The sequence below is a fragment of the Ambystoma mexicanum genome, chromosome 3p, assembly GCF_040938575.1.
Source record: "Ambystoma mexicanum isolate Mex_15411 chromosome 3p, UKY_AmexF1_1, whole genome shotgun sequence".
Lineage (NCBI taxonomy): Eukaryota > Metazoa > Chordata > Amphibia > Caudata > Ambystomatidae > Ambystoma > Ambystoma mexicanum.
Window position 1 is genome coordinate 1,260,735,486 of NC_090925.1, and position 24,985 is coordinate 1,260,760,470.

Genomic DNA, 24,985 nt, shown 5'->3' on the forward strand with positions numbered 1-24,985 from the left:
TTGGTCAGAATGTCTCCTTTTTGCTCTGGCCGCTTTCTTCCTGTTTTTTTTTTTAGTATTTTTGGCCGACAGCGCAGTTTCAGGTAGTGGCGATGCAATAGTACACAGCTGTTTCTTCATTGCCGCCCTTTTTGCTAATCTCTGTTTTCGGGAGAAATATATCTCTGTATTATTTGACACAGAGTTGGTTCCTGGGTTCTCGATTGGCTCATCAGCCATCTGTATTACTTCAGATAGGTTATTCTCAGTCTCCTCGATAAGATTTTCACTTATGACATTTGAAGGAACTAGATTTATAGTGTTCGCTAAAATCTGTCCACACATTTTTAATAGTATCTTAAGTGCAAATTGTAAGGATGCTACTGGCGATTGTATCTCTGCCAATGCATTGGAGCATGAAAAGGAGTCATTTAGCTCTTTTTCTGAATTTTCTGCATATATAGCCAAATGTGGAGATCCCGATACTTTATCCGTTGTTATGGTAGACTGCAAGCTCTCTTTCGAAGTCACTTCCTGGTCTCCTACCATCGAAGGTCTACCTAATGCAGGGGTAATCACACTTTGCATTGATAGACAAATCTCTAAAAGAGTTACCTATCCCAGCCTCATTCGTCTTGTCGTGGTGAATACGGACATTAGAATTAGCAATATAACCTTCCACCTGCACGGTCGAGGTTTTCTCCATTTCAGCATTAGGGGCAAAAAACGATGAAATGGCACCCTTACTAACTGGTGCGCGCTTGTTTATGCAGTTTACTTTTGCTCCCCCCATTCTCAGCCCTTTCCCTGGATGCTTTAATATTTTTCCTTCGCAAGTTATAATTAGTTGGGGTAGCCGTTTTGTGGGTTTACATCTTTTCTGTTTTGGAAGATTCCTTAAAGGGGATGTTGATTTTTCAGCCTTGTAGGATCAATGCTTTGTTGTTAAGACTCAGTATTCTGCAGTAAATAGCCTGTGTAATTGTAAAACACTAGCAACTTCGAGGACTCCTGGAATGCTTTACCAGGTTCAAAGGAGTTTTCTCTGACAGTCTCCCGGTCTTGCTTCTTACTACCCAATTACCCAAATCATGCAGTCAATCTGTCTTACACACTTCAATCAGCGATGTCACAGCGTGCAATGGGAATTGCTCTCTTGCTTTCAAGTTGGTAATCACCACAAAACACTTGTGTTACCAAGCCAGTGAGAGAGGTGGAGCCGAGACAGTATGACCCAAAGTGTCAGGAATATCTACAACGAGCGGGCAGGCGGACCAGTTTACTGCAAGTTCGTAACTTCGCCTCCGCCACTCCTCTCACTTCTTGCCTCTCGACCACTCATCTCTTTCCCAGTTATCTTACAAATTACCAGACAGGGCCGGTGTTGCAGTGGGAATTACCCGCAATTGCCTGCAGTCCGCCAGCTACTCCAGCCGGTAGGCAGCTCAGTACACCGCGCTCCAAATCCGGTCGCAGCACGGCCGCAGCTCACAACGCATCAAGCATGTCCCGGCTAGAGGAAAGGACCCACCAACTGCGTGAAGACTGTCAAGCCGCACTAGCCTCTCTCGGTCTCTCAATACCGGCTGCCTCTGACAGTCATTGGCCAAAAGCTTTTAGTCACCTGTGAAATTGTATTGCTCGTAGGTTTACATTGTGGTAAATGGCTTTTATTGGCACTGGAGTACTTAACTGTAGATTGTTTGATGCTTTACCTAAAAGTTCAAGTGCAGACTGTCGGCTCAACGAATACCAAGATGGCTGCGAGCTGAGCGAGCTCCCCGACTTCAGACGAGGCCTGTCCTGGAGCGGGAGTGTCTGCTGGCCATTGTGTACTCCGAGCACCGTGCCAACGGTCCTATATTATTGGGATGCAGGCAGAGGAGTCGAGACGCTGTGAGAGGCAGCCAAGCAGCGGTTGCTTAAGGCCACCAAGCGGAGTGGAGCTCCTGGCCACGTGTGAGGACTTGGGACCTGGGCTACCCTAGGGCACCTTAGCAGCGGCTTCATTGACACGATAACGTGCAAAGCTGGGCTGCCTTGTGGTGCGCTCCCCTGCTGGTGGTTGATCACGACCCAGAATGAGTTAATGGGGCGACGAATACAGCAGAGAGTGCAACCGCAACTTAAAGGACCCCCGGAGGGGGCTCCTGCAAAAAGAGGCAGCCATCGTTGGAAGAGGCTCATGTATGGCAAAAGCAATCGTGCTGGGATAACCTGCAGGAGGGACATTTATTCATTGAAGGTGCCTCGCATTGGGGGCTAGGTTTTGGGTGGTGTTGATGGGCTTTTTGGGATGAGGATTGCCCCACCACAACTGTCTGCGGTGGGACTGAGCACCTGGTCCTGGCTCTGGTGAGGAGAGCTGACCCAGCGGACTGGGGAGTAAACAGTCCAGCTCATGGACTGGCGCAATGTGCTTTGGTGGCATGCAGAGTTTATCCTGGGCTGTTTTGAAGCTAGCCTTATGGACTCAATCTTGCTGGTCTGGGGGTACTGATTTGCCTTGCCATTATTCAGACTGGGCTTTGGCACGTTTCCATGAGACAGACCCATTGTGGGGAGGATGCTGGACTCTCGACTAGTGAGGAGAGGCAGAGGCTGCTGGCTATATGTCGCTTTGGAAGGCTCGGGCGAAGGAAAGGTCAGTGACTGCCCTGTGCTTTAAGGTTGTAACCAGTGACCTCAGAAAGCTGTCTGGCAAAGCAATGGCAAAAGAAGCTGGTGGGGGTACCCTCACAAAGAAGCCTGTCGGAATGCATGGCTACTCTAAGGAGAAGCTCTCTGCCACTGTTCGGACGGATATTGCTGCAGCGACTATAGAAGTCACTGGATATTTTATGAAAGGACCAGAGGCAAGTTCATACCAGAGTGGGAGACACTGAGGAAGCCATTCACTCCCTCAAGGACGACGTTATTCATTTACAAGGAGAATTAGCTGGAGCGAAACAGGGTATGGAGGCGCTGATTTCAATTATAGGATCAGGAGAATCTGCACCGGCGCGAGAACCGCAGGGTTCGGGGGCTTGAGGAGTCGGCAGAACGCGCAGATGAGGGCATGGGTTCTCGGTTTCTTTAAGAACGCCTTCCGTGAGGTCTCATCGGAATTCATCATGCTGGATAGAGCGCGCAGGGTGGGTCCCCTCCGGAAGGACCCGCAGAGCCAGCCTACGGACATCCAAATGAAATTCTACATGTTCACAGTTAAAGAGATCCGGTAGGCAGTCAAATCCCAGGGTGAGATATCCAACGGCAGGCAAAAGCTCATCTTTCAAGACTTGGCAGCCCTTACACTCCAGAAGCGCTGACGTATAGACCTCTGACCGCAAAGCTCAGACAGAAGCAGGTCCCATACCGGTGGACATTGCCCTTTGGGCAACTTTACACAAGAGAAGGGAAGCAATGGTGCTACTCAATGCCAGATAAAACGGCAAAGATCCTGGGGATGCACCTTGAACATTCAACTGAGGACACCAAGAGAAGATGGAGGCGAGAGGGGTCAGAAGCATGAAGGAATGGGAGGGGGGCCTGCCCAGGGACCCCTGGGCTGACTAGCAATGTAAGGCGTAGTGTGTTGAGAACTGCGGGGACCTTAGAACCTTGGCATACATGATGGGCTGTGTACTATCTGCTGCCTTGTTTGGGGATGGTGCTTCGCCGAAGGGAGGCGGGCTTGCTCTGTGGAGGGTAATGCTCTTTTGCGGGACAATTCTGCCTCTACACTCCAACGTTGGGTTTGGGGGTGGAGGGGCACAGTTAATTTTTGTAGTTTGAGGTTTGGTTAATTGTTGGGATGTTTGGAAGCATTTGGAAGGGGTATGCTGGCAATTTCAGTCTGGGAGAAAGTGGGCCAAGGTCCTTATTCTGTGTGGTCACAAGGGGAATAGGGAGCATCTGGTAAATTTTCAACTGATGCTTCAGGTAGGTTGGAGTTGTAGTGTTTGTCATATAACGTTCGGGGGCCTGAACCCACAAAAAGCGGAGCACTTTGATACATAAATTGAAGCATTCAACTGTGAATGTCACATTCCTTCAGGAAACTCATCTATGCCGGGTAGATGATGATAGGCTCTGCTCAAATGATTTCCCACAGCAGTTTCTATCCACACACCGCCTTAAAAAACTGGGAGTAGGCATCCATAGAGAAGCGGGTCCTGTTCCAGGTTCAGGGGACCAAATGCAATATTAAAGGGAGATAACTCTTTGTGACAGGCCTTCTCAGAGGTGTACAGGTTACACTTGCAGAGGTATATGGAACCCAATACAGGGCAGAAGGGCTTCCTTTGCCGGATACCTGGGCAGTTGCTGGTATTCTATAAGGGCCCCATACAACCTAATTCGGATGAGTCCAAACAGGATTATTGGGGGTCGGTACATCCCTCCGCCACTCTCCTCACGCAGCGCTCAGATGCCTGCATGGTTGATGATTGGCGGCACACACTCAGAAGAGAGGCACAATACCTTTTTCTCTCAATCTCATCGCATATACTCTATGATAGAGTATTTCTGGGTGGGGGAGGAATTGATCTATGAAGTGAGTAGTATCGATATAGGGTCGATTGAATTGTCAGATCATGCCCCTATCACCATGAGTCTCAGTATCCACCCGGAAGAGACAGGCTATAAGTGCTGGAAACTAAATCACACTCCTCAATGACCCGGGGGAGAGGGAGGATGTGGAGGGAGGGGTTAAGGGGACGTTTTCCGAGTTCTTTCAGACTAATCGAAGGGGGCAGGAGGTTCCAGAGCTGACCCGCTGGGATGCATTAAAGGCATATATAAGAGGTTTTTTCATCTCCAAAGCAACGTGGGTAAATTGACTCAGAAGGGAGCAAGCCATCATTCTGGGACTCAAGGTAAAGAATAAGGAGGTGTAACACAGTGAAACAGGGTCCTATAAGTCTTTTCGGGCTCTCCAAGCCACATGCAGGCAAGTAAACATGATTGAAGGATCAAGGCTGAATTTGGCATCTTGCCGGCTAAGCAGAGGTATTCTGAAGAAGGCAACAGAGCCAGTAAGATCCTGGCATGGAAGATAAAGCAGACGGCTGCATCTGGGGGCATAGCAGGTATTAGGGATGAGAGGGGCGAGTTGCTGAGTGCCAAATGCTACCTGCTGGGGCAGTTTGACACTTTTTACAGTAAATTATATACCTCAGACCAACCAGACCTGGCCACTATAGGGTGGTTTTTAAGTAAGGGCCTCTGCATAAGGAAATCACTAAGGAGGAGATAGTGCAGGGAATCTAGTCCCTGCGGGTGGCGAAGGCTCCCAGGCTCGATGGTCTGATGACGTCCTTCAAGCAACTCTCTGGCATTCTCCTGGAGCCTCTTCACGACCTGTTTATCCAAAGGTTCTTCCTGCGTGCTTCTTCTCAGGCCATGGAGAAGGCCAGGATTTCTCATAGCAAAGCCAAATAAGGATCCTATTGCAAGCTCGTCATACAGGCTCATTTCTTTGTTAAATAAGTATATAAAGATAAACGACATGCATTACTTACAGTAAAAGCATTTCTGATGATTGTATCTATTTAGATTCACATGCTGTGCATATGGTTCGACATCCAGTGGTAACCGCGGAGTATTGCATCTTGTCTTTCGGGGGACCGAAAGGGGGCGTCGGCATAGGCGTGTCTGATACACTATCCCTATCGTGACGTGTGTAGTACCCAAAATCCCTCCCGCGCCGAGGTCCCTCCGATTGTATTTTTTCTGCCATGAGGGAGCCCAAGGCTATAGTGAGTGAGTACATGAAGAGAGAAAGTATTAAGAAGTCTATGTTCCTTCCACCCCGAGCAGGGGGAGGGGGGGGTCAGGGAGGGCGCATGTGAATCTAAGCAGATACAATCATCAGAAATGCTTTTACTGTAAGTAATGCATGTCTTCTGATGTTTGTTAATCTGCTTAGAATCACATGCTGTGCATAGACTAGCGAGAAGTACCCGGAGTTGGAGGTGGGTTGTGAGAAGGAACAGTAGAAAAAAGAAGTCTTAGCACTGCTTGATAGATTCAAAAAATGGGCTCCTGGTTATGGACCTATTCTACCCAGGAGGGTTACTTTAAGACAAAAATTACAATTGAATAGGTACAAAGAAGAGTGCTCTAATGAAAACACACTGTTTCACCCCTTATTACCCTCTGCATTAAAGGAGAAAAAGAAAGAAACTCACTTTCTTTGTTGTTTGGAGAAAATAATAGTTTGTTTATCTATGCAGTTGAAAAAATCAACATAGAGTGAACAGTTCTCCAAACAGCATAACATCACACGGTTTAATGAAACCAACCGTACAGGCTTATAGGATATATTTACAAACACATGGGGTCACATAGTTTGACACAACAGTCGTGTAGGTAACGCAAACTCAATCAAAATACATAGTTTGTTATGGTGATTCATATACTTCAGTATAAAACAACACAATTAGACAAAGTAAGCAACAACAGAAAAAAAAAAAAAAGGGGTTCGTGAATTGACAATTGGTAGTGGACACTGTTCACTCTATGTTGATTTTTTCAACTGCATAGATAAACAAACTATTATTTTCTCCAAACAACAAAGAAAGTGAGTTTCTTTCTTTTTCTCCTTTAATGCAGAGGGTAATAAGGGGTGAAACAGTGTGTTTTCATTAGAGCACTCTTCTTTGTACCTATTCAATTGTAATTTTTGTCTTAGCACTGCTTGTCCCACCTGAGAATCAGACCTAGAATGAGTGTCTAGGCAATAGTGTTTTGTAAAGGTGCACAGAACTCCAGGTTGCCGCTTTGCAAATGGACTCTAGGGGAACATTTGCAATGAATGCTATGGATGCCCCAGTGCCTCGAGTAGAATGTGCTCTAGGCTTGAAGGGCAGTTCTCTTTTTGCAAGAGTGTAACATAGTGTGATGCATTTGACAATCCACCTTGATATTGCCGATTTAGAGACAGGGTCCCCTTCTCTACCGGCTGCCACTGAAACAAAGACTTGTTTAGTTTTCCTCAGTGGTTTCGTTCTATCCATGTAGAACATGACTGCCCTGCGCACATCTAGCGTGTGTAGGCTTCTTTCGGACATGTTAGTAGGTCTCTGGAAGAACGTGGGTAGTTCGATTGACTGGTTCACATGGAACTTCGAAATAAATTTCGGCGCAAATCTGGGATGAGTGCGCAGAACTACTTTATCTTTGTGGACTGTAACAAAGGGGTCCAAGACCGAGAGGGCCTGTAGTTCGCTAATTCTTCTGGTAGAAGTGATAGCTACTAGAAAGGCTGTCTTGTAAGTCAGGTCTTTCAGACTAGCTTCATGCATAGGCTCAAAGGGGGGGTCCCATGAGCCTAGTTAAAACCACATTTAGATCCCACCCAGGGGCTGGGTGAGTGATGGGGGGGGGAATACATTCTTTTAACCCCTTCCATAAAGGCTTTAATCACAGGTATTTTCCACCACGACACCTTTTGCTGTGACGTGATGTAGGCTGACAACGCCGCTAGGTGAACCTTTAAGGAATTGAAGACTAACCCAGAGTCCAACAGATGGGTTAGATATAACACAATGTGTGAAGGCGAGCAATCAGTGGGATTGACGCCTTTGGAACTGCACCAAATGACAAAACGTTTCCGTTTGCTAGCATAGCAATAACGTGTGTTAGGCTTTCTTGCCTCCCTCATTATGTCCATGCATCTTTGAGGGAGTTGCAGATGTCCAAACTCTATGACTTCAGGAGCCAGGCTGCTAAGTTCAAAGTTTGTGGGCATGGGTGCAGAGTCTCCCCCATGTCCTGAGACAACATGTTGTACGGGCAGGGCAGCTTGACTGGTGGGGAGAGGGACATTTCCATCAGGTGCGCGAACCAGTGTTGGCGGGCCCACTTGGGAGCCACCAGAATCATGGTGACTGGTTCCTGGTGCATCAAGTGCACTATCTTATTCAGAAGGGGAGTTGGGGGGGAAAAGCGTAAACAAATTTCCCCGGCCAAGTTATCCAGAGACCGTTAGCCTTGGATCGGTTCTGGGGGTACCTGGAGGCGTAATCTGGGCATTGGGCGTTCTCTTGAGTAGCAAACAGGTCGATCTCTGGAAACCCCCATTCTGCGAAGACGTTGGATACAATGTCTTCATGCAGATGCCATTCGTATTCTTCTGGCAGAGGAAAATCTCTGCTGAGTACGTCGCCAGAAGATTGAGTTCCCCTGGAACATGTTGGGATATCAGGAACATCTTGTGTTTGAGAGCCCATATCCAGATATTTTGGGACAGCTTGGATAGCCCTGGAGAGTGAGTGCCCCCCTGCTTGTTCAGATAATACATTGCTGTTGTGCTGTCGGTTAGGACCAGCACTGTCTTCACTTGAAGTTGGTCCTGAAAGGCTTTCAATGCTTTGAACACTGCTAGTAGCTCCAGAGGTTTATATGGTTGGACGCTACCTGAGGGGACCACACTCCGTGCGCTGTCTGTTGAAGCAGGTGAGCCCCCCAACCCTGTAAGAGATGCGTCTGTCGTGAGAGTGGCTTCCACTGCAGAGGTGGTGAAGGGTTTCCCCTTCAAGAGGTTCTCCCTCGACCACCACTGCAGAGAGAGAACGAGGGCTGGCGAGACAACTAACAGATCTTCCCATTGTCCGCTGGCCTGACACCACTAGCTGTTAAGCCACTATTGCATGGGACGCATGCGCAGCCGCTCGTGGGGGACCAAATATGTGCATGACGCCATCATCCCTAGCAAACGCTTTGCGTACCGTCACCTCCTGACTGGCTACATACTGAGGAACCTGAGAGAGCATGTTCTGAACCCTCTCGCTGGAAGGGAATACTAGACCGTCTTCCGTGCGAATTAGAGCCCCTAGGAACTGTTTTACTTGGCTGGGGACTAAGCTGGATTTATTTTCGTTGATAGAAAATCCCAGGCTGAACAGTAGGTCTACTGTCTTTTGGGTGTTCGAAAAACAAACGTCGAACGAGTCCCCCGTGATGAGCCAATCGTCGAGGTAAGGGTAAACTGGAACTGAAAGTCTGCGCAGGCGTGCTGCTGCCACTGCCAGGACCTTGGTAAACACCTGTGGCGCCGAGGCTATGCCGAAGGGGAGTACCTTGAACTGGTAGTGTTTGTCCTGAATCACAAACCTTAGGAATTTTCTGTGCGCTGGCAGCATTGAAATATGAAAGTATGCATCTTTCATATCCAATGTTGTCATGAAGTCCCCTTGTTTTAGTAATGGGATCACTCCTTGAAGTGTTACCATGCGAAACTTCTGGGGCTTTATGAACTTGTTAGCTGGGCGCAGGTCTAGAACAGGACGCATGGCGAGATCCTTTTTGGGTACAAGAAAGTATATTGAATAAATACCCTCGTTTACCTGAAGAATCGGGACGGTTTCTATGGTGTCCTTTCCCAGCAGCGCCTCCACCTCTTGGACCAGGATCTGCAGATGTTCCGGTGAAAGGCGTCAATGTTTCGGCAGTCTGAAATGTGGGGGTCGGGCAAATTCCACGCAATAACCGTGGGCGACCGTCTTTAATACCCACTGGTCTGAAGTTATCCCCTCCCATGCCTTGAGGAAAGATGTTAATCGCCCCCCGACCGGGGAGACATGGGAGGGGACCTGAACTTGGTGGTCATTTCTGACCCGAGGTTGAAGCACCACTGGAATTGGAGCCTCTGCCTCTATACTTTCAGCGCTTCTGACCCCTCTGGGGGTAGTAAGTGGGGCTTGCAGCCGGTTGACTTGCGTTGAAGTTGCCTGTGCCGAAATTATTTTGAGCGGCCTGGGCTTGACTTCGAAAGGACCGCCGAGAATTGCTGCCCCTCTGAAGAGGGTTTTTGGGAAATCTGGTGCAGTGACTTAATAGTCTCATGCTCCTTCTTGGCTGTCTCCAACGCATCGTCTACCGCCTTCCCGAAGAGGTTGGCCTCTTCTATGGGTTTATTGATGATGGATGCCTGGGTCTCAGGCCTGAAACCCGACGTGCGCAGCCACGCGTGTCTCTTTAGGAGAGTACCCTGTGCGAGAGACCTGCCTGCTGTCTCAGCGGAGTCCACGGTATTCTTTACAACATTTTGATTGGCGAGTTTGCCCTGCGAGACAATGGCGAAAAGCTTGGCTCTGGTTGGTTCCGGAACCTCCTGGAGGCCTTCCTGGAGTAGGTTCAATTGGGCGTCGACAGAGCTTGCCAGTAACGTCGTGTTACTGGCAATCCGGACGGTATAAGCAGCCGCCGACGTGACCCGTTTGCCTAAGGCATACAACCTTTTGGACTCCTTGTCCGGGGGTGACCCTCCGTGGCAAGGGGAACCCCTGCTCTCTTGAGTGTTGGTCACCACCAGCGATTCTGGGATTGCGTGCCCTTTGATATAAAGCGGGTCGGTGGGGGAGGGCCGGAAGAGTTTCTCGACCCTTGGGTTCACAGCCCTAGTCTGAGCGGGTGTGAGTAAAGAAGGGGCCAGCAGCCTCTTTATCGAGCTCAAGAGAGGGATAGACTGGCTTGCCGGAGGCTTGTCATTAATAACGGTTTCCGCAAAATCCTGTTCAGGCAATGCCTCAAGCGTGGCAATTTTAAAGAATTCCGCTGCTTTTTTCAACGTGTTGAAAGCCATTTGATCATCCACCGGGGGAGCTTGCCGAACCAGTGTGGATGGGGGAGAGTCGAGGCAAACGATATCAGAATTGTGATCGTCCTGCTGGGTGTCCTCCAAGTTGTCCGTTGCGCCTTGATCTTCCCCATAATTGTCCAGAAAAGAAGTCTCCTCTTCTTCTGTATAGATGTCTCTATACGTGTCCTTCTGGACATCTTCTTGATAATCAACATAGTGTTGAACATCTAGGTGTTGGGCAACTTGTGTATGAGGGTTAGGGTCTACCTGAGCTTTTTTTGGCGGAGGTTGATCAGAAGCCCCGAAAACCTGCTCCAGCCGATCCATATACCCCTCAAATTGCTCCGTGGTCCAATTTGATGACCCAAATGGACCCAGCTGAGCAGGAACCGGGTCCTCCACCCTAAGGCGTTCAGAGGATCTCCTCAGGGTGCTTGAGAGGGGTACCTGGCTCTCTTCGTAAGAGTCCTCAGGATCATCTTCCAAAACCGTGGAAAACCTTTCGGCGGATTGGCCCACAACTGTGGGCGAAACCGGTACTAGGCCCACTGCCGTAGCAATCCTATTGATACTCCTACTGATAGTTACCGAATCTTCGGGGGACAACGCCCCGATGATGGTTTCTCGGGTAGAGGCCTACTCGTAGTTTTCGGGCCTGCACGAGCCTTGGAAACCTTGAAACTCGTCGAAGTTTCTTGTTATATTTATTAAGCCCAGTCGTTATGCACTGCTGCGGATGCAGGGAAGGCTTCGGATCAGATCGATCCGATGGCGCTTGCGCCTTCTCTGACGAGGTCGTCGAGGAGGGTGCTTGGGTTGTGTGTTTTGTGCGATGCGATTGTACGCCCCTGTCACCGGGTGTGGTCCCTGTAGCAAGACCGGAGTCGAGCCTGGAAGGGTCGGGGACGGGCGTGGCGGCTCTCGAATCGTCCGCCTCAAGGTCTACAACGTCCGCGTTGGACATTTGGTCATCCGATGTACCCCCCGTCACTCTCGGCTGGTGTCGCGGCAGGGGAGGGAGGCTCCACGCGTGACATACCGTACGCGGCCCACTGCTTCAACCGGCGCTCCTTAAGTGATTAGGTTTAGGAGTTTATACGCCGAACACCGCTTTAGTGCTCTAGGGGGAGACAAGCGTACACAAAGTCTTTCCACGGATATCTGACCCTTCACAGAGGGCAGAATCTAAATGGAGTCCTTTCCATAGCAGAAGGGAAGGGTGACCAGACCAAAAAGGAAAGAAGTGGAAAAGAGGAAAGACATAGCAGTATGGCAAACCCCGAGCCCACTCTCCCTACTGTGCAGGCCGGCCGAAGGCCCGACCACTTGGAGGTCCGAACGCCGGATCTTAGGTGCCGGAATCCACAGCCGTAGACGGTTCCCCCGTAGTCTTCGTCGAAGATGTTCTTGATAGATGAAGTGACTTAACGGGGACAATTCGGTAAGATAAACAATGTCTCATGAAGAGCTCCGTTGTCGGGCGACCAGTTATTTGGGTGGAAAAAACTATCTGAGGGACCTCGGCACGTGAGGGATTTTGGGTACTACACATGTCACGATAGGGATAGTGTTTCAGACAGGCCTATGCCGACGTCCCCTTTCCGCCCCCCCGAAAGACAAGATGCAATACTCCGCGGTTACCACTGGATGTCGGACCATATGCACAGCATGTGATTCTAAGCAGATTAACAAATATCAGAAGCTAAGATATTAGTCCTAAGGTTGGATAAGGTTCTGTCACTTCTAGTGAGGGAGGACTAGGCAGACTAGGTGCGATTTGTGAAGGGGCGACTGGGGGCAGACAACGTCCTGAAAATTGTGAATCTTCTAGATATAGCTCACCATACAGGCACGCCGGCCTTACTGTTGGTGTTTGACGGTGGGAAGTCATTTGACCTTGTGAAGTGGCCTTTTCTCCGGGAGGTCCTACACAGGTGTAACTTTGGGGAGAGGTTTATTAACGACGTGTTCCTTGCCTGACAGCACAGGTATCGGGTAATGGTGCCAAATCTCAGGGTTTCACGTTCTCCAGGGGAACTAGGCATGGATGTCCCCTTTCTTCTCTACTATTTATGCTGGCGATGGAGCCGCTTGCGGCCTGTGTCAGAGCGTAAGAGGGTATGTATGGTATTCCCTTTGGTGGCGATGCAAATTGCGCTTTTTGAGGATGATGTGCTTCTGACCCTGGCCAGACTGGAGTCCTTGGTCCCCTGGTCCCCAAGGTGATACAGAACCTAGACGTTTTTTGACTGGTATCAGCGTTTAAAGTTAAAGTGAGGTTTTGAATATCTCCTGTGGGGCTGAGGTGAAAAAGACAGCACTGGTCTCCTCTGCATCTGGGAAACTGAAATATCTGGGGCTCTCACGCCCTGATGTGAGGGCCTGTTCCATGCCAACTACCAATCTCTGTTAGAGGCCATTAAAACTCAAGTGCGCACTTTTGGAATGAGAGCCATATCATGGTTTGGGAGGGTTGCAGTCATTAAGATGAATATCCTACTGAGGCCGCTTTACCACTTTCAGGCACTCCAGGTAAATGTTGGGACCGCTTCTCTAGAAAGGCTACAGAAGAGATCATGAGATATGTTTGGCAGGGGGCGGGGGGTAGAGCCCACATTTCCAAAGAAACACTATATGCTTAGAGATAAGCTGGTTACGGCACTCCCCAACATAAGGAGATATTATTGGGCAGCTAAATTGCGGTTCATACGAGATTGGATTAACCGCACTTCTAGTAACGTTTTGCATCGCCAGGAGGATGTGGCATGCAAACCACTTTGATATCTCGCTTGGCTTCCCTAAGGGGGACAAACCTCAGTATCTACAAACTTCCTGCTAGTGGGGCGACCATGTGGGTCTGGGACTCAGTGAATGAGTGCTTGAGCCTTTCCCTCTCCTCTCTGCTCTATTCATTTTAAACCCGACTTCCAACCAGCCTATGATGGCATGGCCTTCTCGAGGTGGAGAGCTGGCGGCTGTGAATTCTTGGTAAATCTATTTGACCATGTGCAGATTCGCTCCTGTGCGTCGTGCAGGATACCTTTGGAGTGAAAGAGGACAGGTTTCAATATTGGCAGCTTTGGCACAGGGCGATGCAGCTGCCTAACAGGCAAGCAGCCATCGGACCTCTTATCGAATTCGATAGGCAAGCCTTTTCGATAACTCTCTCTGGGGGTGTCGTGTAACATTTACACCTGCATGGGTGGAGACAGCTGGGGGGTTCGAGACATCCTATGTGGATGTATGGCCTAAGGACTTGGGTTGTGTGCTCTCCCCAAAGAAGTGGAGGGGCCTTGGGAGGGCAACTATAGGTGCCCAATACTGGGAGCAAGGGTACAAGTTCCTGGAAAGAGACCACTTAACACCCGATAGAATGCGACACATGGGGAACGGGAGTACGGGAGGGTGGTGTTGTGGAGAGGTGGGCACATAAATACATACATGGTGGCACTGTCCTAAACTAAAGAGAGATACTGGTCTGAGGCGATGGCCACAATCAACCGCATCCTAGGACTCTCATTGCCAGCGGAGCCGAGTGTTTGCTTTCTTGGGGTCCTTCGAGGGAGTGCGGTCAAAGGACAGCCCGCCAATGCAAGGTTGGTACACCCGATGCTCCATGCTGCAAAGGCCAATATAGCATCCTTCTGGGGGTCTGTAAAAGTGCCATATGAGGGGGGATTGGTGATCATGTATGTGATCGATAGTAGCCTCCGAGAAGGTGGTCTCCCATGATGGTAATGAGAACCAGGTTTTCTTTCAGAAACTAGGGTGTTTTCTGACATATGCTCGGGATCACATCAGAGACTCTCCCTGCTCTGCGCAATGGAGAGTGATGGGACTGATGGAATGCCACTAATGGCACGAACTGACTGTTTGACTAAGGGTGCTGCTAGTTGTTCATTTCTTACTGTTTTCCACCATATGTACTTCCGGGTGCAGAAAATTAAATGCACTGCATGCAAGTTGTTTCGTGGGGGATTGTTTGTACCCAATCTGTTATACTTGCCAATGCTTCCCAATTTGGGATTTCTCAATTTAGCCAATACATAAGCAGAATCTGGTCAGCTGTCTTGCTTAAAAAATTGAGTGTTACTGCACGGTGTTTAAAGTTTACTTTTGCATTTTATAATCAGCCCACCCCTCTACCAGGAGGAGTGCAGCAAGACTGCTCTGCCAAATTATCATTGTGGTTCAAACCCTAACAAACACTACTGGTTGGCTGGTCTCCACAAGCCCTCGCCTGAAGACTTGTAGAAAATCCTCCTAATTAAGTGCTTTCTGCCCAAGATGTGGATACCGTTTAGGAAACCAGACACCAGTCAAGTATCCAGCCAGATATAATCCTGACTCTGCTGCCCTTGCAAGGCATGCAGAAGCTATACCCTTTATGGCAACATCCAATTCCAATTAATTCATAGAGAAAAACAAGTTACTTTCTTACCTGGTAATGTTCTTTCGATGGGATGGTCCGACGACGTATTCCATATCTATGACAGGTAATGTCCACAGCTGTGCTGCTTCGGAAAATCTTTGGCGTCTGCGTCCCGCGTCAATGACGTCGATGCGCCTTCCCCGAAGGACCTCCTCGCCGGCCGACGTCACCCGATGTGATAAGTAGGACGCACGACGCCCATAGCCTCAGTTATAGTTTTTTTCCAGAACGTGTGCTAACAGTTTTCTGCCAGTCAGACACACAAGGCCTTGTGGAACGCAAGCTGCAATCGCAAAAGAAATTCTGCAGCAGGGAAGGCAGGGAGGGAGCAATATGGAATACGTCGTCGGACCATCCCATCGAAAGAACATTACCAGGTAAGAAAGTAACTTGTTCTTCGAGGGGATTGGGTCCTCCGACATATTCCATATCTATGACAGACTCCCAAAGCAGTACCAAGCAAGGAGGTGGTAAAGAATTTAGAATACAAATTTAGCATGCCCAATCAAATTGCGGAATAGAGAACTGCCTTGCCAAAGGCCAGATCTTGCCCTCTGATGGAATCGAGGGAGTAGTGACGTACAAAAGTACGTACTGAAGCCCAGGTGGCTGCATCACAGATCTGACGAATAGGAACTCCCCTCTGCAGAGCAGTAGACGCAGCCACTCCCCTGGTAGAATGGGCCCGCAAGCCAGCCGGAGGGTCCTTACCCGCCAAGCAGTAACACTCAGAGATAGCTAAAATAACCCAACGAGACAAAGTCTGTTTCGTCACAGCTTGTCCCAAACGCTTTCCAGCGTAACCAATGAAAAGTTGATCGTCCACTCTGACCCGGGACATGCGCGAGATATAAAAGCTCAACGCTCTCCTAGGATCAAGCCTATGGAGCCTCTCCTCTTCCTTACCAGGATGTGGAGGAGGATAGAACGCCGGAAGAACAACTTTCAGGCCAAATGAAATTCCGAAACCACCTTCGGAAGAAAAGGAGGACGAACTCTAAGGACAACCCTGTCCTTATGAAACACAGTGAAGGGTGGCTTAACTGAAAGTGCCTGTAACTCACTCACTCTGCGAGCGGAAGTAACCGCAACCAAAAACACAGTTTTCAGAGTTAACAACCTCAAAGGGCAAGAATGTAAAGGCTCAAACGGAGCACCCATAAGAAACTTAAGAACAAGGTTCAAATCCCAACCTGGCACCAGAAAAGGTGACAGAGGGAAAACATTAGTGAGCCCTTTCAAAAACTGCGAAATTAAAGGAATTTTAAAATAGGAACACTCTTCAGACGAGCGCTTAAATATGGACAGCGCCGCCAGGTAACCTTTAATGGTCCCCACTTGCAAGCCCCTGTGGGCCAAAGAAAGCAAAAAAGACAGAACCATGGGAATGTCATATTCAAAAGGATCCACATTCTGAACTCCGCACCAGTCGCAGAACTTTCTCCAACAGCAACGGTACAGAGACTTAGTTGCCGGCGTCACGTCTTCAGGGAGGTCCCAATCCTTATACCTCAACCTTTCAGAAGCCAAGCGTAAAGATTGAGGGATCTGACCTCTGGATGGAGAACCTGACCCCCTCCCGTGAGAGCAGATCGTCTCGGTAGGGAAGACGACGTGGAGGGCAGATGGACAAGTCGAGAAGGTCTGGGTACCACGTCCTCCGGGCCCACACCGGAGCAATGAGGATCATCCGGGAACCGAACTTCTGTAACCTCCGCAGCACTTGCGGGATGAAGAGGACTGGAGGAAACGTGTACAGCAGTGGGAATGACCACTCCACCACGAACACGTCTCCTAAGGCTCCTTTTGGAGGAAATTCCCGCGAGCAAAACCTTTCGCACTTCCGGTTGACACTGGAGGCGAAGAGATCCACTTGAGGGGTCCCCCAAAGGGCGAAGATCTCCAGGAGAATCTCCTGTGCCAAATCCCACTCGTGAGAGACTGAGCTTTGCCTGCTCAGAGCGTCCGCCGTCTCGTTGTCGTCTCCGGCCAGATGAACAGCCGAGATCGACACTTCCTGCTGGATGGCCCAGAATTCGAGCTGCATCGCCTCCCTGCACAGCGGAAGTGATCCTGCCCCCCCCCATTTTGTTGAGGTAGTGCATGGCCACCGTGTTTTCCGTTAGAATCAGGACACTCTTTCCGCGCACAGTCGGCAGAAAAGACTTCAGGGCTAGCCTGACGGCCCTCAGCTCCAACAGATTGATATGGAGTCTGGACTCCGACGGACAGTCAACTCGTTGGCATGAGCTCCCCATCCCGTGAGGGATGCGTCCGTCACGATCGTCACCTCCGGCCAGGGCAGCCAAAATGGGACCTCCATCATATTGCCCTCGACGGCCCACCACATAAGGTCCCGGCCACCGAGGGCGGCACCTGAACAGGGTCCGACAGCCTGCCGGAGGACAGACCACTGGAGCTTGAGTGCCCATGAGCCTCTGGCACCAGAAGAATGCAGGATGCCATGAGGCCGAGCAGTCTCAAGAACTCGGACGCTGGGAGATCCTGGGCAAACTGAAACTTGTGCACCATCTGCTGAATGTGAAGAGCCAACACCTGAGGAGGAAAACACTGCCCCAGGGACGTGTCGAGCACTGCTCCGATGTACTGGAGCCGCTGCGTTGGTGTCAAATGGGACTTCTTTAAATTGAGGGAGAAGCCCAGCCTGTGAAGGGAGTGGGAGGTGACGGACAGATGATACAGGACTGCTCCCCCTGATCAACCAATCGTCCAGGTAGGGGTAGACGTGAATCCCCCCTTTCCTGAGATGCGCTGCCACCGCCACCATGAGCTTGGTGAAAACCCTCGGGGCGGAGGTCAATCCGAACGGCAGGACCCGAAACTGAAAGTGCGAGTCGCCAACCGCGAACCTCAGGTACTTCTTGTGCTTGGGATGGATCGGCACATGGAAGTAAGCATCCTTGAGGTCGAGAGACACCAACCAGTCCTGAAGTTGAAGGGCCTGAAGGACTTGAGAAAGTCACCATCTTGAACTTGTCCTTCCTGAGAAGTTTGTTCAAACCGCGCAAGTCTGGGTCTCAATCCCCCCGTCTTTCTTCGATATCAAAAAATAAGGGGAATACCATCCCTTGTTCCTCTCCGCTACAGGCACCAGTTCTATGGCGCCTTTCTCCAGCAGGGCTTGAATTTCCTGCGCAAGGAGCGGATCCGGACTCTTCAAAGAGAGGCTCCCTAGTGGATTGTCGTGAGGCCTCTGCCGAAAAGGAAGACAGTAGCCGTGGGTTATGATCTCCAGAACCCACACATCCGATGTAATGGCTTGCCACTCTACAAGATGCTGCGCCAGCCTTCCCCCAACCGGCGAACCATGGGAACTGGCCTCATGACTGAGTGGTAGCGGCTGCGGCGTTGCCCGAGGGCAAAGAGGCAACTGCCCGAGCGGCCATGGCACCTCGAGTACCTTTATTTCCACCTCTGGCACTCTTACGATGGCCTCTTTGACTGCTAGCTCCCCTCGCTTTACTGAAGGACAAGTAATAGCGAAAGGAACCTCCCCTCCATTGCTGTCCCCTAGGACAAAAAGGCGGAGGTTGGCGAAATGCAGCGCCCAACGACTTTGCTGCAGCTTTGGAGGTCTGCAACCCCTCAAGGCTCTCGTCAGCCTTGCTGCCAAAAAGATGTTCACCGTCAACGGGCATGTTGAGGAGCCGGGACTGCACATCAGGAGCGAACCCAGACTTCCGCAACCACGCAAACCTGCGCATTACGGTGCTCGCCGCCATGGACCGGCTGACACAATCCGCCAAGTCCAAACCCGACTGAACGGCCTCACACATGGCATCCTTTCCAACCTGAACCATAGCAAGGAAACCATCCCGTTCGTCCCCTTCGGGAATATGTTCAGCCGCTAATGCAACACAGTTCCACATAGTGTGTGTGAAACGAGACAAGGCACATATGGAGTTGGCCGCCTGAAGCGCCATACCTCCCGAAGAAAACACTTTCTTCGCCAAGCCGTCAAAAAGTTTGTCGTCCCTATCCGGAGGGATGGTAGGATACGATGCCTGCTTTGCCGGGGCCGTAGCCGCCTGCACCACCAAACTCTCTGGAGTGGGGTGCCTAGACAAGTAGCAGGGGTCGCTACTGGCTGGACGGTATTTTCGCGACAAAGACTTGCCCACTGCCGGGAGACTTTCCGGAGCAGTCCAAGCCGCCGCCACCCTTCTCTGCAGAGCCTTATGAAAAGGCAAAACCGGGTCAGTGGGGGGACCGAGATCAAGGATGTCCGTGAGATCATCCTGAATGAACTCCCCTGGGGGAGCCGACCAACCCAAGTACTCGGTGACCCGAGACATAAGGCGCCGATATGAAGAATCGGCATGAGTGCCAGGCTCCGGCCTACAAAATTCCACCTCCGGAGAGGTGTCCAGTCCACTGGCATCATGCAGCGACTGCCACAGGTCATCAAACTGGCTATGGCCCGAGATAAGTTCATCGGGAACCAGAACCAAGCCGCCATCAGAGCCTTCATCACCCTCTGAAATGTACTCCAGGTGGGGAGAGGAAGACCTCTGGGGCCCAAAGCATTGCCTGACCTTAGCCAGAGCCTTTCTAGGGGCAAACCCCGTGCCACGGGGCCCCTCCGACACCACCGCCTCGTAGGCGGAGCCTCGAGAGAAATCGTCGACTACCTCGGCGCCACAGGCGTCGACGTCTTCTTCAAAGACGGCACAGGATCATGCGCTCTCGAGCGCGTCGAGAACCGGGACCTGGAACGGGCATGGCGAGAATGGCTACCCTTGTCCGAGCGGTGTCTCGACCGGTGCCGACCGACCCCACTCGGAGGCACGGACGGACCGGTGCCCTGCGATTCAAGAATCGCTAGCATCTGCTTCCCGAAGGAAGCCCATTCCTCCGGTGTCACTTGCATGGAGGGATAAGCGACCCGCCGATGGGCGGAGTCCTCGGAAGAGGACGGGGAAGGCGACCTATGCCAGCGCTTCCGGGAATGCCTCGAAGAGGCGGAGGAGTGGCGAGACCGACTCCTGGAAGGAAACCCACTGGACTTCCGACGATGACGCGGAGAGTCGCCCTTCGAGTCATCCATCGAAAGCCCCGCAGACCTCAACTTCCAGGGCTTAGACACCCGGCTTACCGACAGCTTCTTCTTGCGTTCCCGCAAGGCCTTTGCCGTGAGCGACTGGCAGTCGACACAGTCGTCTGTATCGTGGGCCTCCCCGAGGCACCATAGGCAGGCGTCGTGCGAGTCCGTGACCGACATCTTGGACCCACAGTCTGCGCATTTCTTGAAGCCCGGACGCGGGGTTGAAGACAAAGAAGACATCGCCACGAACAGGTCTTCACAACAAACCGAACAGGTTCAACGAACCGAGAATTGAAAACCGCAAACTCCAACGAGTCAAGGCGTACCGAGATTCACGACGCGAACACGTTCGCGGAAAAAACGGAACTAAGGCTATGGGGGTCGTGCGTCCTACTTATCACATCGGGTGACGTCGGCCGTCGGTGGAGGTCCTCGGGGATGCCGCATCGACGTCATTGACGCAGGAGCCAAAGATTTTCCGAAGCAGCACAGCTGTGGACATTACCTGTCATAGATATGGAATACGTCGGAAGACCCAATCCCCTCGAAATAAGTTTATCTGTGAAAATCTGGTACTGCATTTTTATAGAGGGTCTACCTCTGTTTAATACCATAATCATAAACAGGTAAAATCCACCACCAATAAGTGGAGCATATAAAACTAACCATCTGAGGCTTCTAGCACAGGGAGGATGATGTCTTTTCAATAGCCTGCCCCGCGGGACACATGGCCTCCCAGGCTTACAATAGACCTAATGCAAAAGGTATTTCAATCAGGGCGCAGGACTATTTCAGTGCTCTTTGTAGATCACTGCATCAAAAAGGGAAGAGGTTCTTTTTAGATTGTTGTTTAACTCCCACACTGGTGTTTGGATACTATGACAGTGGCAATTGCATGGGTATCGTAGGAGTTTGAACGTTGACCTTTCATAATGACGAATCACACAAACAGTGTGGTCCGATTACATTGTTTATCCTGATTGCAGCATGACCAGACTTCATCCAGCAATTGTAATCTCAAGAAATAAAAACTAGCCCTTGCATTGGTCTTAACCTAGCCTAATCTTCCCTCGCATAGGCCCTAGATAGGTTCCTGTGCAGGAATTTTGATAATTGGCTAAGCACTGAGATGGAGGCATTAATGTTTTATTAATGTTTGGCTCGAATACCACTGAGTGTTTTCAATCGATGATTGAAGTCAAGATATTATGACAATTGAACACATTTGAATCAGTTTCTTGTTGATATCATTTTCTATTGGCTTGTGACAAGGCATGTTTTGCATGTTTTGCATGGTTTATAGTGATTTTTTTCGAATTACATTTTTTCGAACAACATTATCTCGAAAACATTTTGTCGAATTTTTTTTTTCAAATGTTTCTTTTTTTTTTTTTTAATGGGGGGTTCCCCATCAACCTGTTTTTTTTAAACACTTTTTTTACTTACAAAACCCAAAAAAACATATTAAATAAAAAAAAAAGAATACATTAAAAAAAACCTTGACGAAATGTTTGACATAATTGCATTTTGAAAAAATGCGTTCGAAAAAATGACCGTATCCCATTTTGCATATGATTGAGCATCTAACATCATACACAATCACTGGGGATAAGTGGAACATATCCCCAAAATGGTGACCTGGTTGACAGACAGTATTTTACTATTATTTCATTAATTTCTTTGACAATTTGGTCTCTTTTCTCTCTCTCTCTCCCACTTCTCCGATTCATCCTTCTCTTCTTCTCGAATTTATGTTCTTTGGTATTTGTACATGTTCACTGAAAACATCATTGTTTTTGATCTATTCATATAAGGGTGTCTATGTGTACATTATTGGCCATTTTTTAACAGCTTGCAACTGTACTGTTTTTCATCCAACTACGACATGAATGAATGTCAATATTTGTTTTATACCAAAATGTACATAATACAGATTTGTAATTTTTGCCTTGAAAACGACCAGAAATGGTTGAAACAATTGTCGGCAAACACTACATCAATTAGAGATTAAAGCAGCAACGAGAATCATCCAATCTGATTTGACTCTTTGTAATATATTATTTAACAGCACATGTTTATGGAACAGTTTGTTTTCTTGATTCAAATTTAGTTTGGGGTAACCTAAAAGTTCCATATTAACCGATGCAGTAGTTAACATTCTCTTCTATTCAAAGCCTTAGCGCGTCTCACCCTGGTCACCCCACACACTTTTCCTCCAATGCTGATGAGGCTTCGGATTAGTACTAAGGGAAAAGGTTGGCAAATTATATTTCATTTTTATAAAAACCAATACGTTTAGGGCTTCTCAAAGAGCTACAGTTTATAACTTTCAAATTTGCTACAAACCAATGCATTGACCAAAAGCTGACATTGTACAAGGGCCGTGTCACGACATACCGTTCAAATCCAATTTTTCCAATTCAGATTTTCCCTCCAGTGATTGGGCAATGGCAAGCGCTGCCTCATGTCGGATCTCACAAAATGACAGATTCAGCTCCTGGGAATAAATGGAAAAAGGCAAACAAGTTAGCATAGTAGATGACATGAAAAGGAAAAGCTTTACTTAAGGGGATTGGTTTTGAGACTTGTTTTTAATACCCTGAAAACAAGTGAAAATGCCATTTTGTGGACGACTCCTGAAGAGGCCCAGCATCCCTTCCTGCTTCTGGCCCGGTGAAGCCCTGCTGGACTGCCTGATCTACAATGGCCCTCAGCTGTGCTTTAACCCTTGGACTGGTGGGACCTAACAGGCCCACGTGTTCGAGGATCCAGCCGTCCTGAGCCTCCAGAAGTGCCCCTGGAAAACCTGATAGACTGACCAGCTATCCAGTGGGCTAGCTCGCCAGAATCATCACTGTTTTCCACCCAACGTAGTTGTCGCCAGCTTGTAGTATAAGTCACCTTCCTGAAGAATTTCACCTTAGCAGCTTTAAGGGATCTTGCTCCAGAAGGTCTTCAACCGCGACTGGAAAGACGCCTGCCGTTGCTGGAACTCACCTTCCCCAGTCTGGTGAAGTGTTCTGAAGAGGACTCCATTGGTGCCTTCTGAATGTTTTCCTTGCCAAGGGTTGCAAAGTTCTCCTGGATCCAACCAGAAGAATACTTGCACCCGCAACTCCTGGGCACCTCTCACTGGAACCAACAGCAGGAAAACCTACCTCCAGCGACCGTCAGTCAACCCACATCAGAAAATCAGACTGAACGCATTAACTAAAAGCATAGCATTTGTACCCTACCCCCTATTCACCTTAAACTTTGGTTATTCCATTCCATCACTTTTTGATCCATCACGTCTAAAAGCAGCTGTACCTGAAAGATAGCAACATTATTTTACTTACCAGTAACTTTGTTGAATATCGTATCTAGAACATTTCACCAACGCAAGAACTCTTCCTGCACCAGACCCCTGAACACGTGCAGAACCAACAGTGACCTGAGACCCCAGGAAAACCGGTAGCGCTCCCAGTGAAGATACAGGTAACCGAAGTTGCGGGAAAGTCAGGTGTGGTCCAGGGAAATCAAAGAGTCAAGTATTCTCCAGGAATAATCTCCCTCGTCACAGTAGTGATACCCAAAGAACCAAGATTTGTTGTTTAATATTGTTTATTGGTTAAAACATTTTTTCATTCAACCTTATCAATAATAAAACCATTACAATTTCATTAAAAAAACCCAGATAATAAGTATAAGAAACACAATTCATTATTCCAAAACATAGAAAATTAGTAGACATTAGAAAATAAGTTCATTTATACATCTGATATCTTATTCCTTACCAGCTCTAAACTATTTTTTAAAAAACTTACAACTACAACTGCAATATAAACAGGGAACCCTCTCTACAACAAGCCCCAAAAGTGTCACACTCCCTCTGTTCACACAGTGCATATCATTTTAAAAAAAAATATATAACCATCTCTTGCTTTTCAAACTTGGACAATACACCAATAAATGTTTAGTGGTCTCTAAAGTCCCTCTCTTTTTGCAGAATCTACAGAATGTGTGCTCCTTGGGTATTGTTCCCCGTCTTGATAGTACTTCCCCTTGTGTGGTAAAAGTTACATCTAAAGCGTTGAAAATCATTTCCGATTCTAGGAAAGGGAAAGATGTTTAAATATTCTGGGATCTTCCCCAGACACTTATGTTCATCAACTAATGTTTTAGACTAGTCTGACCCAGCATTAAGTTAATAGTATTGCACAAGTCGTTCTGAAATAAAGTTCTTTTGACCTTTACGTCTTCAAAAAGATCAATTTTAATAAGAAAGAGTAATTAGAATGACCTCACATCGCTTAACGAAGGCTGAAATAACCTGTACATCTTTCATCATATGTCCAATGTCTTGATAGAGGGTTTTCATCGGAGGATAAAGAATTTGTAATATATTAAGAGAAGATGCCAGGAAGCTCTGCATCTCATTGAGTTAATTCCAAGCTCGAACCCAATTGATGCACTCGAGACTGCATGTGGGATTCTCAACACCCTACGTCATAATACTCTCTAGCGGATCCAAATAATCAAGGGTCCATTCTTGAAATAATTTAAATTCTATATATGAGTTTTTTGAAACAACTTTCCCAATTAAAAACCTAACCAAGAAGAGGCACGAGTATTTACAGTACTTTGTCTTTAGCTATATCATTTGTGTAATGAGTTTCTCTGCTTTTCTCCTTAAGTAAATACTTGATTCAGTTGACTTGTAATCGGGAACCCCAAATAAATTAAGGAATTAACTCTTTCCAAAGGCACACCCATCAGTGTCCAACTCTTAACTATCTTTTTTTCCCCCATTTTGAAATTGACAACACTTTTCTTTTACATGGATTCATCTTCAGATAATTCGCACCTGCGTATTTATCACATGCGTCCGAAAGCCACTTTAGGCCTACACCTGTACAGTTCGCTAGGATGAAATCATCAGCATATGCCAGTTAACTAATGGCCA

The 24,985-nt window shown here is 48.6% G+C and overlaps 1 protein-coding gene across 1 annotated transcript in view; it reads right to left on the bottom strand.

Annotated features, from left to right (window-relative positions):
• Positions 1-24,985, bottom strand: part of RANGAP1 (Ran GTPase activating protein 1) — a 1,265,070-nt gene that overhangs the window by 866,156 nt on the left and 373,929 nt on the right. The window contains exon 9 of the mRNA XM_069652750.1: positions 22,438-22,537. Coding sequence (XP_069508851.1) covers positions 22,438-22,537 — 100 coding nt within the window. The remainder of the gene's footprint in view (positions 1-22,437; positions 22,538-24,985) is intronic.